This window comes from Mixophyes fleayi, chromosome 3, assembly GCF_038048845.1.
Source record: "Mixophyes fleayi isolate aMixFle1 chromosome 3, aMixFle1.hap1, whole genome shotgun sequence".
NCBI lineage: Eukaryota > Metazoa > Chordata > Amphibia > Anura > Limnodynastidae > Mixophyes > Mixophyes fleayi.
In genome coordinates, this window is record NC_134404.1 from 345,075,564 (window position 1) to 345,091,763 (window position 16,200).

Below are 16,200 nucleotides of genomic sequence, written 5' to 3' on the forward strand. Positions count from 1 at the left end.
GAGAAAGAAAAATATTTTGGCAAGCATTGGGACTAGTAGTCAAATAGCAAAAATGAGGAATTAAAGGAATTGCCTAATTGCAATGTCCAGTGTAATCAGATAAGTAGTGTAGAGCTAGGCTGCAGCAAATGTAGTGTATTCCTGGATGTCTGGATAGTATAAAGTAATGATGTGGGGAGCCATGTGGGGGAGTGGGTGGAAGTGTTGAATGGAGAGTAATAAAGAGCAGGTAATTGAGTAGCTGAGATTTTGCAGACTCATGAGAGAGGAGATTGGTTGAAAGACAGTATAATTTCTTCCTACTTGTAAAGGGAGACAAAGCTTAAATAGAATTGAAGTACAGTGGTGAGATAGGGGACAGAAATAACTGTAGCATGGGTAGGGAGTGGTTGAGGAAGTAGTACAGCAGTCTGATTAAACAGAGTGGATTTTGCATTGAAAACAAACTGACAAATAGAACAAACTTTCATGAGATGAGAGGAAAATGAGATCAGAGTCCAAAACAGTCCTCATGTTGCATGTAGCTTGTAGCCAGAGTGAGTTGAAAACTTCAGAGGTAGAATATGGAATTTCAGGTGAATACTGACTGTTGTCCTTGTGAAGGTGTGTTAATAGGCAGAATGTTCCTCTCCTGTTTCCTCCTGTTTAACTCCGGTATAACTCCGAATTATGCTGTTTAAATTTTTTGTTTCACACTTGTATCTATACACTTAGAGCTATACACACTAACTAAGCAGCCATCACTGGCTTTGCAGCCATTCTACTATGAATATATCTGCTTAACAGACACATGTGATCAGAGTACTTCAATCAAGCCCTCCAGTCCGTATCCTCACTGACAGGCGGGGTGGGCTCATCTGTGACATCACCGACCAATGCTAGTTTGGACTGTCCATGTTTCCCCGCAGGTGGATGCTTTTGTGGAACTCCTGCTGTGACTCCCAGGATGGCATTCCGGTTTGGCGGTTCCCAAAGATCAATGCCCAGATGTTGTGGATTCTTAGGCGGTTCCTTTAAGACCGGGCTTCCGACCGTTGTATCAATTGCCGGAATGTCCGGCCGGATCCGCTCACCAAGGACATCATTAAACAGTGGGAAGTCTCGCCCCAAAATGAGTGGATATGGGAGTTTAGGTGCTATGGCAGCTACCACCATAACAGTTTTGTCTTTGAGTGTGACTGGTAGTATTGTTCTTTCATACTACTCTGTCGTGCCATGTACGCAAAGAACCTTCACCTTGGGCAACCGAGAAGTTATGGTTTCGGGTAAGGCAGAGCTGGAAACCAATGAGAGTTCACTCCCCGAGTCAACCAAGGCCAGAACAAGGTTTTGGTTGATTAGCACAGTCATCCGGAACAAACAAGGACTTCCTGATGTGGGACTTATGGTAATACAGCTTGGAAAAGCAGGCCCAATATGTGCCACGGAACAGTCCATGGGTTCCGGTAGTTTAGGACACTCTGCCTTAAAGTGGCCTGGCTCACCACATTCAAAACCCTTCAGATTAGATAGCTTTGCACCTGGCCCTCTGTCCGTAGCAGTTTTGCCATTGGGCCCTGTAGCAAGGATTGTCAAACCTGTCTTTTGGCGTGGCAGCGGCTTTGGCACAAATGCAGGTTCTTTAGTCATTTGCTGTAGCGCACAAAACCTTTCTACCACGGTGGCAAGCTCTTCATAAGTTGTGGGTCTGATTGCAGAACCCACCTTTGCAAATCGCAGATTAGCCCCCGGATGCAGTGATCTATCGCCAGAACTTCAATAATCCAAGAAGGCGAATTCTCCTCAGGCTGCAGCCATTTCTTTAAAATTTTAGAAAGCTCAGCCACTTGCGCTCTGACCGGTTTTTCTTTATCATAGCGCCATTGGTGATAGCGCTGGGCTCGGCCTGGCCCGGAAACTCCAATGCGAGCCAATATCTCAGACTTTAGGCACAGATAGTCAGAGGCCTGTTCCTCATCTAGATCCATATAAGCTCGCTGAGCTTCACCAGTCAGATATGGCGCCAGCCTCTCAGCCCAGTCTTTAGGAGGCCATTTTGCCCTTTTTGCAAGTCTCTCAAAGGACACCAGATATGCTTCTATGTCATCACCTGGCGACATTTTCTGGAGAACAGGACCAAGTGGTTCATTTCTGTCATGCCTCACCTGGCTTAACTCTTCTCTTAAGAGCCTTGTGTTTTCCACCTGTGCCTCAGCAACTCGTAGCATCTGAGCTTGCTGTTCTTGCTGCGCAGCGGCCACTTTCACGAGGGTTCTCAGTACTTCCTCCATGTTGATGTCTGCGCGGGTTGGGTAGCGGAAACTTACTTCCCGGAGCATCCCACTTCTCATACCACTTGTGGCAAAAGCCCGCTACTGCAGAAGCACACGCGAACAACTTCTTCCTTTTTACGTAGTTTTATTGTCTGGATGGTAAATGTTTTGACACCGTACAGATTTCACAGCATTTCTTGGAGACCCTCAACGCTAGCTAGACATAGCTCAGCTCTCTCAAGACCAGCCAGCTTCCCCAGCGTTGATCTCCCTGCACAAATGGCACAAACAAGCTTTTATACATGTTACTCCTCCCCCAGCCTTAGCTTGATGGACAGGTGACACACCCACCTTCTCTTTAAAAGAAAACACCCATCAGTGGCTGTGTTTGCACGACACACCCTGTCTGTTTGCTGAGAGGAAATCATGTAAGTTAACAAACTTTAAACTACACATACGTTTTTACCTGGTTTAATCTCCACCTAGGTGCATAACTGTGCCAATGTTTTATTCTGTTTGTATACTTTCTCTGCCTCTTGTCAGAAAAATGCCTCCCTTTGTTACAATATATATATATATATATATATATATATATATATTTATATATATATATATATATATATATATATATATATATATCCAGAAGGTCCAACATAGCTCCTGACATCCTGCAGTTATTGATACTATAATATGTTATTTATTATGCAATGTTATATTTTGCAAATTTTAATTTTATGTATTTTTATAATAGGTCTTGGTGTCCTGATCGTATTCTATCTCAAGCACGGAAATATATTGAGGATTCCTTAGGTCTTAAGTATACAGAACCTGTTATTTTAAATCTTGAGAGCACTTGGGAAGAAAGCGAGAATCGTACCCCCCTAATTTGTTTGCTCTCTATGGACACGGATCCCACAAATCAGATTCATGCACTTGCAAAGAAACTTAGATTTGGTAAGTACTGCAGGAACTAAATTGTTAATATATGTACATTATTTCTCAGTAAAGGATGTAGGTCCCTTCTTGCTCATGTAAAACACATTGTGTTCTGTGTAATGGAAGCACATTCTTCATCTGTAGATTTAAAATTTGCAATCAATTCTCGAATGTTAGGTAGATTCAAATTTGTCCTCAAAATTTTAAACTCATGACTATATTATATAGAATCTTTTTGTTGGTGCAAGTAATCATTCCTTTTCTACACAGATGATAAGGTTTGAATCACAAAGTCATATGTGGTTATACGGTACGAGGGCCCAGGTTCGTTATGTGCAGTTTTAGTGGTGTTCTTGCATAGCAGTTATACTATTCTAATATCATTATGGCAGATACTATAAATTATATGTGCATTTGCATAACTGGGTTACAAACAATAAAAAAGTACCAGAGAACAGATATTCTTTTCTGACAAACCATTTACATGCTAGAAATGATCAAGGCATGGGGAGAGCAATGCAAGAGGGATCCTCCCATTGAGAGTAGGTAATTAGGATATTAGAGGATCTTGGCTGCATGTGTCATACCATATGGTATATGTTGTAGTGGAAGAAATAATTGAATGAATACACTTGAATAAATTAAATGTAATTATAACGGTAACCAATTATAATACATTTAGGCACTTACACTTCTATGTCTGTCCCTCTAACAATAGGATCACTGGTAACTTTGTATAATAATCCTCCAGTAAGATACTACTTCAGTATAATTAGGGTAGGTCCAATAATAGCTCGATAGTGGAATGGGATCCTGTGGTACATAACATTCTCGACTGTCCCACCGATCAGTTAGCTGGTCACCAGGCTTTCCACCTTTCTGTTCTGGTGACCGCTTTCTGATTGGTGAGGCAGCCATGAATTGTAGGTAGGAGTTCATGCCATTCTGACCCAGGCAGGGTGTCTGCGTTTTCCTTGTAGAGAAATGGCTGTTGATTTGTCTAGGTTTGTAGGAGGATATCATCAGTTTAGACAGATATTTGTTTGGAATTATTCCCTTGGTCATTCCCATTATATATTCTGGTATGCCATTCACTAAGATAGAAGTAGTGGGGCTATCATATAATATCTTATGAGACTAATAAAGACTCTAGTTTCTAGGACACTTTATAGGTGGGATCAGGAGCAAATATCGAAAGTGTTATTGCTGTTTAAGCTGTGAAGGATATTTGAGGAGTTAGATTCTGTTTAGAAATGTTCTTGGTTTGTGTGATGGAATATTTAAATATAATTCTTCTATTGGGTATAATATTTAAATGACATTGTTTAGTAGGATGGAATATTTAAATGACATGTTTTGTGTAGCTGGCTATTTATATAATGATAATGTGTATGATCTTCTCCAGCACTCCAATATACCAAATGCTGCCTAAATACACTCCCAAGAGACCAAACACTAGTTTCAAAGAATATATGTGAAAAGTAATTCAAAGGAGGTATTCAAAGCGCTTATGTTTTCTCTAATATAGAGAGTATCCATGTTATAACAAATGTAATAAAAAATAAGAATAAAATGATACAAATTATACCTAATTTAGGATGCTGGTGTCTCTGTCTTCTTTTTCATATAACACTCCAAATGAAACATACATATTAAACAAAAATAAAAACATCGGATATGTGAACAAAATCTCCTACCAGAGGGAGCAGGTAAGCAGGCAGTGTATTGTCCCGGGATGAGGAAAGTAACTGGATGCTTAGTTCTAGATTCAGATCGTAATCTTGGTGGGTGATTAGTAAACCAAATTCCTCCTCATCCTCCGACATGTTTCAACGGATGTCTTTATCAAGGTGGATGAGGCATGTAACTCCTAACTCTTTATTTATAGTCGTATAACCCAATGGGAAACACTAAAACATTATCCAATAGGATTCGCCAAAACATAAAACACATAAAGTGTAAAATATGAATAATATCTTATTTTCACTTGATGTCATATAGTCGAATATACTTTCAAACATATATATATGTCTATCAGAATATTTCTCTGATGTTGTTCTTAAATGCCTTGAAGTTTGAGAATACTTGGATGGTAGCCAATCATATAACATTAAATCTAACTGCGCTCATACCAAAACTCCTAATTGGTGACCATTCTTTTAGTGCATTAAGATAATAGACCCAACATATACAGAATCTGCAACTAATATAGATGTTACAATGAACAGATTCAGAGTTAGTATAGTGGTAATGGCTACAACATCACTACATTCTGGGATGTAACTTACCAAAACCAGTTAGAGAAACGTTCAAAATATACCATAAAGTCTGATGTCCAATGTACTTGATTATTCTCTTTGATGTGATGCACTTCTGGTTCTTAACACTTGTGTAGGAGAATAATATCCTGAAGAAACTCAAGATTGCCAATGAAGTTGTCACAATTAAGTTAAGTCCCATAAAGTTTATAGCAAGGAATTTAAATGTTAATGCTTTCATTTAATTATATCTCTGGGTCTTCTAAAGATGACATCTGTTGGGGTATCTCTGTTTATCCAGTCTGTATGTTGTTTAAGCGATGACTGTAGAGGTCTTTGTCCAATATGCCTAGAAGTAAAACAAATAAATGGGTTAGGGTATCAATTAAATAGTGATGGATTATTGTAAAAATCAGGTGGGACTGCTTGCCCTCTGTAGGACTTTAAGACATGATCCACTGGTTAGAGTATTGGGCGCTATTACGCCCTCACTGACCTCTAATAACTTATATAAAACAATTATGTAGTCTAAAAGTAAAAAATTATTTGGTCTAATATAGACAAGAGACAAAATGTCAAAAGACAATATCCTCACAGAAGTCAAATCTTTAGTTATACACAACCACAATCAAAAGACTTTACATAAAAGATAAATTGTAAACAAAACCATAAAATGCGTATGTACAAGTAAGGTTAGGAGATATCCTAGTACAATGGAATGTAAAACATCTCTGAAGGCAAGAGCAGTCACCAATGCCTATGCAAGATATAACAAAAGCGTGTGTCACAAATGTGTTCTGTAAGGATCAAAGGCAAGCATCATAACTCCCAAAATAAATATTACTTAAAGAATATGATCAAACATATAAGATAAATAATTTTATCACTTGTCATCCAAAAAATATAATGTATTTGCTTTAATGCCAATGTGGTTTTGTTTTATGTGAGAAAAACCACAAGAATGTTAAAACAGCGTATTTCGGAGCACATTTACAATAGAAAAAAGGACAAGGAGTCACAGTCAGTCTCACCCCATTTTAAGGAATGACATAATTGTTCAGCTGAACATTTGGTTACTTTTTGGGCATTGACTCTATATGTAGTAATTGGAGGTATATAAATATAGACAATCAACTGGCCAGGATTGAGATGTCATGAATTATTAAACTAAATAGTCTAATCCCCCATTGTCTCAATAAGGACTTTGAAATTAAATGTTTCTTAATTTGATCAATATATTTTGTTGTTCAAGTGACATTTATCCTCTGCTTCTAAGTTCCACAGATCTGCAATTCTTTGAAAAACACTCAAAAAGGAGATAAAAAAGAACCCATTAAAGATCTTATGTCATTCAGTAACCTTTTGGTACATGGGATATATAGTTTCATAACATATATGCTAGGAACAATGTGTATTATTAAATATTTAGCATATGTGAATTTTATTGTATTTTATGAGAACGTGAATAACATTCTGTACATGTAAATCCATATCTAGATATTTTATGTACTAACCAATAGAATGTGACATTCATTATTATTAGTTTGGTTTAACTGTAAATTAGTTTCATTATTATTAGTTTGGTTTAACTGTAAATTAGTTTCATTATTATTAGTTTGGTTTAACTGTAACATTAACTATAACGGCAATTTTTAACAAAAAAACAAAAACATGTTTGATGAATTTATACCGATTTTGTATACCATTGTAAATTTTAATTGAACTTGTAGGATAGATATATGATATAGATTTGTAACAGCTTTAATACTTATGATAGAAAAGACCCATATTTCTATTTTGCCTTAAAGTCTTTTGTCCCCTTTTTTACTTCTACTTATTTTGATACCAAGCCGAAACTTTTGAAGCGATCATTTGAAACGCATGTTTGGAAGAAGTCTTTTTGTTATATTTCTAATGAAGAACTCCATTTCACAACAGAAACATGCAAGCCAGGAATGGCCAGAAGCAAGCTTGTTCCCTACTTGGAACACAAGCCGGCAACGACTGGAAGTGACGTTCGAGATACGGACGTTAGCATATTGTTAAACAATTTATGATTGGCTACCATCAAAGTATTTTAAAACTTCAGGGCATTTAAGAACAACATCAGAGAAATATTCTGATAAACATATATATGTTTAAAAATATTTTTAACTGTTTGACATCAAGTCAATGTAAGATATTATTTATGTTTTACACTATGTGTTTTCTGTTTTGGCAAATCCTATTGGATAATGTTTTAGTGTTTCCTATTGGATTATGGGACTATAAATAAGGGGTTAGGAGTTACATGCCTCATCCACCTTGATAAAGACATCCGTTGAAACATGTCGGAGGATGAAGAGGAATTTGGTTTACTAATCACCCACCAAGATTACCATTTTAAGCTCGGACTAAGCATCCAGTGACTTTCCTCATCCCGGGACAAGTTTTAGACCTTATACACTGACTGCTTACCTACTCCCACTGGTAGGAGATTTTGGGCACCTATCCAATGTTTTTATTTTTATTTTATATGTCAGTACTTTTTGGCAAATATTGAAAAACCTTTTAGATGGTATCACACTACTGTAGATTCCTTCAATTTTTCTTCAAAATTTGTTTGGCAGATGTAATACTTAAATAATATTGCTTTGAGGGATGGCATATTTTAACATTTTTAAATAATATTGTGAGATAAGATATTTAAATGACATCATTTTGTGAGATGGATATTTAAATGATAAATAAGGAGTGGGGTATGCACAAATTTGAAGGCTTTCCTGATTTTGTAAGTCCCCTTAGAGCTTTTTACCAATGACCTGAAAGTTAAACCCCTTTCTTCAGCTAGGGAGTAAGGTAAAATGTACATATATACATGGAAGTAAGTTCATGCATTTACAACAAGTGGTCAACGGGGCTGGTATACTGTGGTATGTCATACCACCACTTCTACTGCTTTTAAAACTATCAAATTCTTTTCACTTACATGTTTCATATCGCCACTTATAAATTTCCACTTCGACCATGGTTTACAACAACCACACAGGTGCTACACTACACTACACAAGTGTGAGGGTGTACTAGGGTGAGTAGTATTAGTGGGAATAGTGTAAGTGTGATGGTGTACCAGTGTCAGTAATATAGGTGGAAGTAGGGTAGATGTGAGGGTGTACCAGTGTGAGTAATATAGGTGGGAGTAGGGTAGGTGTGAGGGTGTACCAGTGTCAGTAATATGGGTGGGAGTAGGGTAGGTGTGAGGGTGTACCAGTGTCAGTAATATGGGTGGGAGTAGGGTAGGTGTGAGGGTGTACCAGTGTGACTAGTACAGGTGAAAGTAGGGTACATGTGAGGGTGTACCAGTGTGAGTAGTATAGGTGGGAGTAGGGTAGATGTGAGGGTGTACCAGTGTGAGTAATATAGGTGGGAGTAGGGTAGGTGTGAGGGTGTACCTGTGTCAGTATTATGGGTGGGAGTAGGGTAGGTGTGAGGGTGTACCAGTGTGACTAGTACAGGTGAAAGTAGGGTACATGTGAGGGTGTACCATTGTGAGTAGTATAGGTGGGAGTAGGGTAGGTGTGAGGGTGTACCAGTGTCAGTAATATGGGTGGGAGTAGGGTAGGTGTGAGGGTGTACCAGTGTCGGTAATATAGGTGGAAGTAGGGTAGATGTGAGGGTGTACCAGTGTCAGTAATATAGGTGGAAGTAGGGTAGATGTGAGGGTGTACCAGTGTGAGTAATATAGGTGGAAGTAGGGTAGATGTGAGGGTGTACCAGTGTGAGTAATATAGGTGGGAGTAGGGTAGGTGTGAGGGTGTACCAGTGTCAGTAATATGGGTGGGAGTAGGGTAGGTGTGAGGGTGTACCAGTGTGACTAGTACAGGTGAAAGTAGGGTACATGTGAGGGTGTACCAGTGTGAGTAGTATAGGTGGGAGTAGGGTAGGTGTGAGGGTGTACCAGTGTCAGTAATATGGGTGGGAGTAGGGTAGGTGTGAGGGTGTACCAGTGTCGGTAATATAGGTGGAAGTAGGGTAGATGTGAGGGTGTACCAGTGTGTGCAGAATAGGTGGAAGGAGAGTGGGTGTGGGGCTATACCAATGACAGTAGTGGGATTAGTATTGGTGTGAAGGTATACCAATATGAGTAGTGTAGGTGAGAGTTGGGTTGATGTGAGTAGTATAGGTAGGATGAGTATAGGTAGGATGAGTATAGGTGTGAGGGTGTGTCAGTGTGAATACTATTTTTGGCAATATAGTAGGTGAGAGGATGTAGCAATGTGAGTACTATAGATGTGAGTAGTGTAGGTGTGAGGTTATACCAATGTGACTAAATTAGGTAGGAGTAGTGTAAGTGCGATGGTGTACCAGTGTGTGTGTCTATAGGTGGGGGTTGGGTAGGTGTAAGTGTGTACAGGACCGGTGCTAGGGTCCGCGGCGCCCTAGGCACAATTTCAAAATCCCCCTCCCCCTCAGACACAATTTCAAAATCCGCCCCCCCGATCCTTCCGTACCTTAAATTTGGCTCCATAACGCTGCCCCTCTCTGTCGGGTCCTGTCCCTCACTGACACTGTCAGGCCGTGATGATGATGTCACGCCAGACAGTCAGTGAGGGGAGTGGGAGTGGAGGAGACGGAGGGACGGTGCGTTCCATCAGCTGCTGGAGGGGAGGGAAACGGTGGTGATCCATAGCTGTGCGGCGGCTGTGGAAGGTATGCTCAGTGGTCGTCGCACAGTATTAAAGTATAATACTATCTGCATTTTAATTCTGTGGCGCCCACCAGAGCCCGATGCCCTGGGCAACTGCCTAACGTTGCCTAATGGGAGCGCCGGGCCTGAGTGAGTAGCATTGTGAGTAGTATAGATGGAACTAGTAGAGGTGTGAGGGTGTACTAGTGTGAGTAGAATAGGTGTACATATGGTAGGGTGTGACAGTGTACCAGTGTGAGTAGCATAGGTGGGAGTAGGGTAGGTGTGAGGGTGTATCGGTGTGAATATTATTGGTGGAAATATGGTAGGTATGAGGGTATACCAATGTAAGTAGTATAAGTGCGAGAAGGGCAGGTGTGAGGGTGTACTGGTGTGAGTAGTATAGGTGTGACGGTGTACCAGTGTAAGTAATATAAGAACTCACGCTGCTCTTCTTCTGCCTCCTCTCTCTGTCTTGCCTTACACTGGGTCCCCTACAGAATATCTACAGATCTACAGAATTCTTTATAAACTCCTTATTATCACTTACAAGACCCTCTCCCACTTAACTGTCCCTTATATCTCCAAACTCCTCTCCATTCACACTCCCTCCCGCTCCCTGCACTCAGCCAATGACCATCGCCTCTCCTCCACCCTGATCACTCCTTCACATTCCTGAATCCAAGATTTCTCCCGAGATGGCCTCCTCTCCTGGAATGACCTCCCACGTTCCATCCGACTGTCCCCTAATTTGGGCTCTTTCAAACGGGCACTTAAAACTCACTTCTTCCTCAAAGCCTACCAGTCATCCACCTGACCCTCACTCCACACTCGTTTTCTTCACCTCTTTCTACCCCGTCCCTTCTCGCTCCTTCTGCACTTGATCCCTACTGACTCCGTTAGTGCATGCGATCTGTTTGCCCTCCGCTTAGGATGTAAGCTTTTACGAGCAGGGCCTTCTTCCCTCCTGTCTCTGTACCATTTTTTCTACTGCATCCTCACTATAATTGCTGTTCTTGGAGCTGAACAAATGGTATAGAGACAGGTAGTTTAGAGGGTAGTAGCGTAGGTGTGTGGGTGTACCACTGTGAGTAGTTTGCGTGTGGGCGTGTACCACTGTGTGTTATAAAGGTGGCAGTAGGATAAGTGTGAGCCTGATCAGCCGTGGTAGGGAATGCACAGGAGAAGTCTTGTAGGTGGGAGAGGTGGTTATCAGAAAGACAGCAAGGCACAGGTCAGAGGTACAGTAAATCTAAGAGGGAGTTAGAGAGAGTATTTTAAGATGCAGTTAGACATGCATGAGTGATATATAAAATGTATAAATCAGTATATTATATATACAATTTATAAAAATGTATGCTTTTTTGATAATAAATTAACTCCCTTGTGCACAATCCATTAAAGTTATAGTATAATATGAAACAGCACAACTCATCTGTCTTAATGAGAAAGGTAGTTTCATTCTTTCACAGTTATTGTATTAATGGAAATTTCTGGTTTATTAACAGTTTATGAGCATTGCTGACATTTCCTCACAGCATTAGTATCTATGTAACATTTAAACTTTTATATTAGTCTATCCAGTGTCTCATTAATGGTTTTGTCTGTTCTCATAAAGAATACAGGACTGTATCTATGGGGCAAGGACAAAGTGTGCATGCACGCAGACTCATCCAGATGTCAATGCAGAAGGTGCGTTTATATTACACATTGACACCCCTTTCGATTACATTACATTATATTACCTTACATTCTTTATTATAATTACATTAAATAAAATGATAGCCCACCAAAACCTTCTATAATTACATGCAGTTCCAAAAATGTGGCAAGTGTCACTAAAAAGATAAATCCAGGGTTTTCTCGATGGATGTAACCCTCCTTTGTCACCTATGTTACAAGCTGTCCGTGGTGAGTTTTTGCGTCTCTTCTGCCACAGCTTACACTTAATTCTGTTCCAAGTTTTGGTGAGTGGAGGTAGACTTTCAGTAACATAGAGATCACTGATCACACCCACTGTTTTATTATAGCAAACTTCATGAACATTAAACACAGCAACACTGGAGTGATCAGGTACAAGTTTTACTTAGCCCAGCAGAGAGAGAGCAGAGTCAGCTGGAAGACTACATTCCTTCCTCTTAGTAGGGCAACTTCACACTGAGCCTGCTGGGTCTTATAAAGGGATAAGGACCACCCAGTTTGAGGAAAGGGTGGAGCTACCCCCTACTTCTGAGAAGTTCTTTGCATGTGACACAATACAGATAGCAACCAAAGCAGATGGGAAGGATGAAAAATTGAACATGCACCTCTCTTTATCATTGTCCACTGTACTCTTTATCATTGTGGGCAGCACGGTGGCTCAGTGGTTAGCACTTCTGTGGTTAGCACTTCTGTCTTACGGCACTAGGGTCATGAGTTCAATTCCTGAACATGGCCTTATCTGTGAGGAGTTTGTATGTTTGTATGTTCTCCCTGTGTTTGCATGGGTTTCCTCTGGGTGCTCCGGTTTCCTCCCACACTACAAAAACATACTAGTAGTTTAATTGGCTGCTAACAAATTGACCCTAGTGTCTCTCTGTCTGTGTGTATGTTAGGGAATTTAGACTGTAAGCCCCAATGGGGCAGGGGCTGATGTGAGTGAGTTCTCTGTACAGCGCAGCGGATTAGTGGCTGTGTGCATTGTTCCAGCATCTTGCCATACAGACATCTCGGGGTAAATGTATCAATCTGCGGGTTCTTCAACACCCGCGTGTTCAGCCTCTTCCGCGATTAAATTTCAAGCGGCGCTGCATTGTAAAGGGTTAACTTCCCTTTACAATGCAGCGCCGCTTGAAATTTAATCGCGGAAGAGGCTGAACACGCGGGTGTTGAAGAACCCGCAGATTGATACATTTACCCCCTCGTGTGCTAACCTTTCACTATTAGGCGGGAATTCAATTCCCCCCCACAATTTCCGCAGCGTTAAAACTATTACCGTTATTACGGTAGTTTTAACTTGGCTTTCTGCTCGCAGCTCAGGGAGCAAAAAGCTGGCATTGAAACTACCGTAATAACAGTAAAAACGCGCATTATTACCGTAATAACGGCCGCGTTACTTTTACTCGTAACACAGCCAATTGAATTCCCCCCTTTAGTGGTAGATTCACTTAGCCATGAGACACTTCGCAGCTTCCTGAATCCCCCCCATAAAGTGATATTTGTGAAAATGTCATTTTTTATTTTTGTGAGTAAATCATAATTGAATCACACATATTCCAAAATATTGCTGCAATATTTCCCACTTACAATTGATACATTTTGGCAAGATTTTGTACTATTCATCAAAATGTTCTCACATTTGTTTTGTCTATTTTCTAGCAGACAGTTTAGTACAGTAAGTATAACAGTAAATTACCATACTGACAGCTTGTTGGAAATGTGTAATACAGGGAGGATGGGTCCTACTTCAAAACTGTCATCTTGGACTGGATTTTATGAACAAATTGCTTGAAACTATTCAAAACACAGAATTAATTCATGAAACTTTTAGGATATGGATAACAACAGAGGCACACAAGAAGTTTCCAATAACTCTGCTACAGGTGTGTGTTAACGAATCTCCAGCATAGAAATATTCTTTATTATCATTGATAAAATACTATGTTATCGAACATGTAGAGTTATCTTCAACTGTATTTTGTAGAAATTATAGAATTCATGTCAGAAATTAGTCATACTCATTTAATAGTCAGTTGTGAAGAGCATATATCGTTTAATAAGTATGAAAATACAATTTGCGGATTGCTTAGTAGTGAAGAATGAAGTTACAGTGAATTTAAACTGAACCAAAATTCCTGGTGGAACAATCCATTTCCTAGAGGTCCAAACTTCTAGTGATGTAATCTTCTATGCAAAGTTCTGCTTCTGCTTTACCATTCTATTGAATGCATTTTGCACTGTTTGTAAATTCGCATTTGGCAGAGTTTATAGTCCGTGTGAGAAATTATCTGCAGAACTGTTTTGACTCTATTGTTTAACATAAACTAATTTAACTAATTATACTATTTTTACTTTATATATTGGTAATAAAATGTTCTTTTTTACTGCTGTTTCGAGATGTAGGCTTGTCTATTATCATCCTCATTCCAAAGCACTTTGCTGTGTGATGGCACAAAGCCAGATCTTCTCTTTTCTGTTTCCTATATGGTGTAGAATGATGCAGAATAGAGTTCAGTGAATTTCTAAAATTTGTTCCACAAAATATTCACCTTATTCTGCATTTAGCCGCACGTTTTCTGCTGTCATATTCACTCTCCCAGGAGTCCTATATGATGTCAGCCAGGAGCTCCAGGGACTCCCTTTTACCGCTATCCAGTCAAAAGCTATTTCCCACACTGGTCGGTGGTGAAGGGGAATCCCAGGTAAGCCCAGCTTTGATCACAGAGGTCGTATGTTTTTTCTTTGAGACTACAGCAGCTCAAGGAAGAAAACAATATTTTATTTTTCATTTGGATTATGAAAGAGGAAACAAACATTTTTTTTTATATTAAACAAAGTGATGAATGAGGGTTATGTGGAGTCTTTTATTCAATAAAAGTTGTTTGAAAAAGTGTGCAATATTTTCCTCTTTATAGTATAATGGGCAGCGGGGCAACTTGTTAATTCTCCATATGCCTGGGGGTGTTTCCATCCTCCCTTAGGTCTGCTCTGGGGCTGGCACATGCTCAGAGGAGCTGAGCTGTCACATCACTGGAACGCCTATAGTACTGTGCCTGGCCCCAAATGTTTCTCTCTGGGTAACACGTATATATGTGCTCTGGTATTTTGAGGGATTCTGCAGGTACGTAGGAAATAGGGGGGTAGATTTTTTGGTTCATTTACTTTTACTTTTCTATTATAAAAATATTGTTAATATTGTTTCAACATCTTATTGACATAATATAACTCATGAAAGTGAGGGGACATACTGCTGCTTCTATTTCATATGCCAATTATATGTGCTACATCATACATTTAGATACATTGGTGTACTATATTATTAACAACTTCTATAGTTTGTATCTTTTTTTTTTGCCAAAAAACCCTATAGCGTCCATAACGTCAAGCATATCTTTAAATCAGAACAATTGAAAAGAAAAGTTACGTTATTTTATTGACCATGAATGATGACAAAACAGAAACTGCAAATAAATTGTATAAATGTAAACAGGAGACTGCATATAGAATGGTATCAATCAAATTCGCGAGGAGTAAATAGTGTCACAGGAGACTGCACATTGCATCCTCATGGAGAAATAACAGGGATGTATTGTAATATAGAATACAGACAGCATCATAGTCTCTTCCAAAGAATACATAAAGCATCCTGTTTACTGATATACAACGCAGAGAGCATCATTCTTACCAATATACAATACAGAGAGCATTTTAGGGACTTAGATACATTTATTGTTTGTCTTACTTTTAATGGCAAGAATAGTAACCACTCTGATACAATTATTAATTGAGAAATATAGTTAATTATATATTTAACTTAAAAATGAATTGCCCATTTCTCAACAGAGGTCTATCATATTTACCAATGATTGCCCCCAAGGCATGCGAGAAGGCTTGAAGAGGACGTTTGCTGGGATTAATCAGGATCTGCTGGATGACAGTAACCTCCCAATATGGAAACCTCTGCTCTACGCTGTGACTTTCTTTCACTCTGCTGTCCAGGTTATAAAGCACTCATTAATCTCCATGTGACACAATACTGGGGGTTGATAAATCGTGACACTCACTAATTAATGACAGTACCATCCACCATAATAAAAATGAAGAGCACAATTAGAAAACAATGATTATACACACAATGTTGCATTAAATTCTATAGAGCTCCCTTTTATTTCATAGACTATTATGATAAAGCAGGGCATTCACTGGAGTCTCACACAGCTTGGCTGAACCATTTCACTGTTTGTTGGCAGTTGTCAGGATGGCGTAAACAGTTTCAAAGGTGGTTACAGCAGACACATCCAGTAAATCATCACAATTCTCCTACAACACTACGTCTGGCTAAACAGTAGTTGCCTCACTACCAGCCGGCCACTAACTGGTGTCGGTGGCC

The 16,200-nt window shown here is 39.5% G+C and overlaps 1 protein-coding gene across 1 annotated transcript in view; it reads left to right on the forward strand.

Annotated features, from left to right (window-relative positions):
* The window catches only part of DNAH8 (dynein axonemal heavy chain 8), a 354,390-nt gene that overhangs the window by 300,338 nt on the left and 37,852 nt on the right, over positions 1–16,200 (forward strand). Inside the window, exons 82-85 of the mRNA XM_075204457.1 lie at positions 3,004–3,206; positions 11,731–11,804; positions 13,541–13,695; positions 15,656–15,809. Coding sequence (XP_075060558.1) covers positions 3,004–3,206; positions 11,731–11,804; positions 13,541–13,695; positions 15,656–15,809 — 586 coding nt within the window. The remainder of the gene's footprint in view (positions 1–3,003; positions 3,207–11,730; positions 11,805–13,540; positions 13,696–15,655; positions 15,810–16,200) is intronic.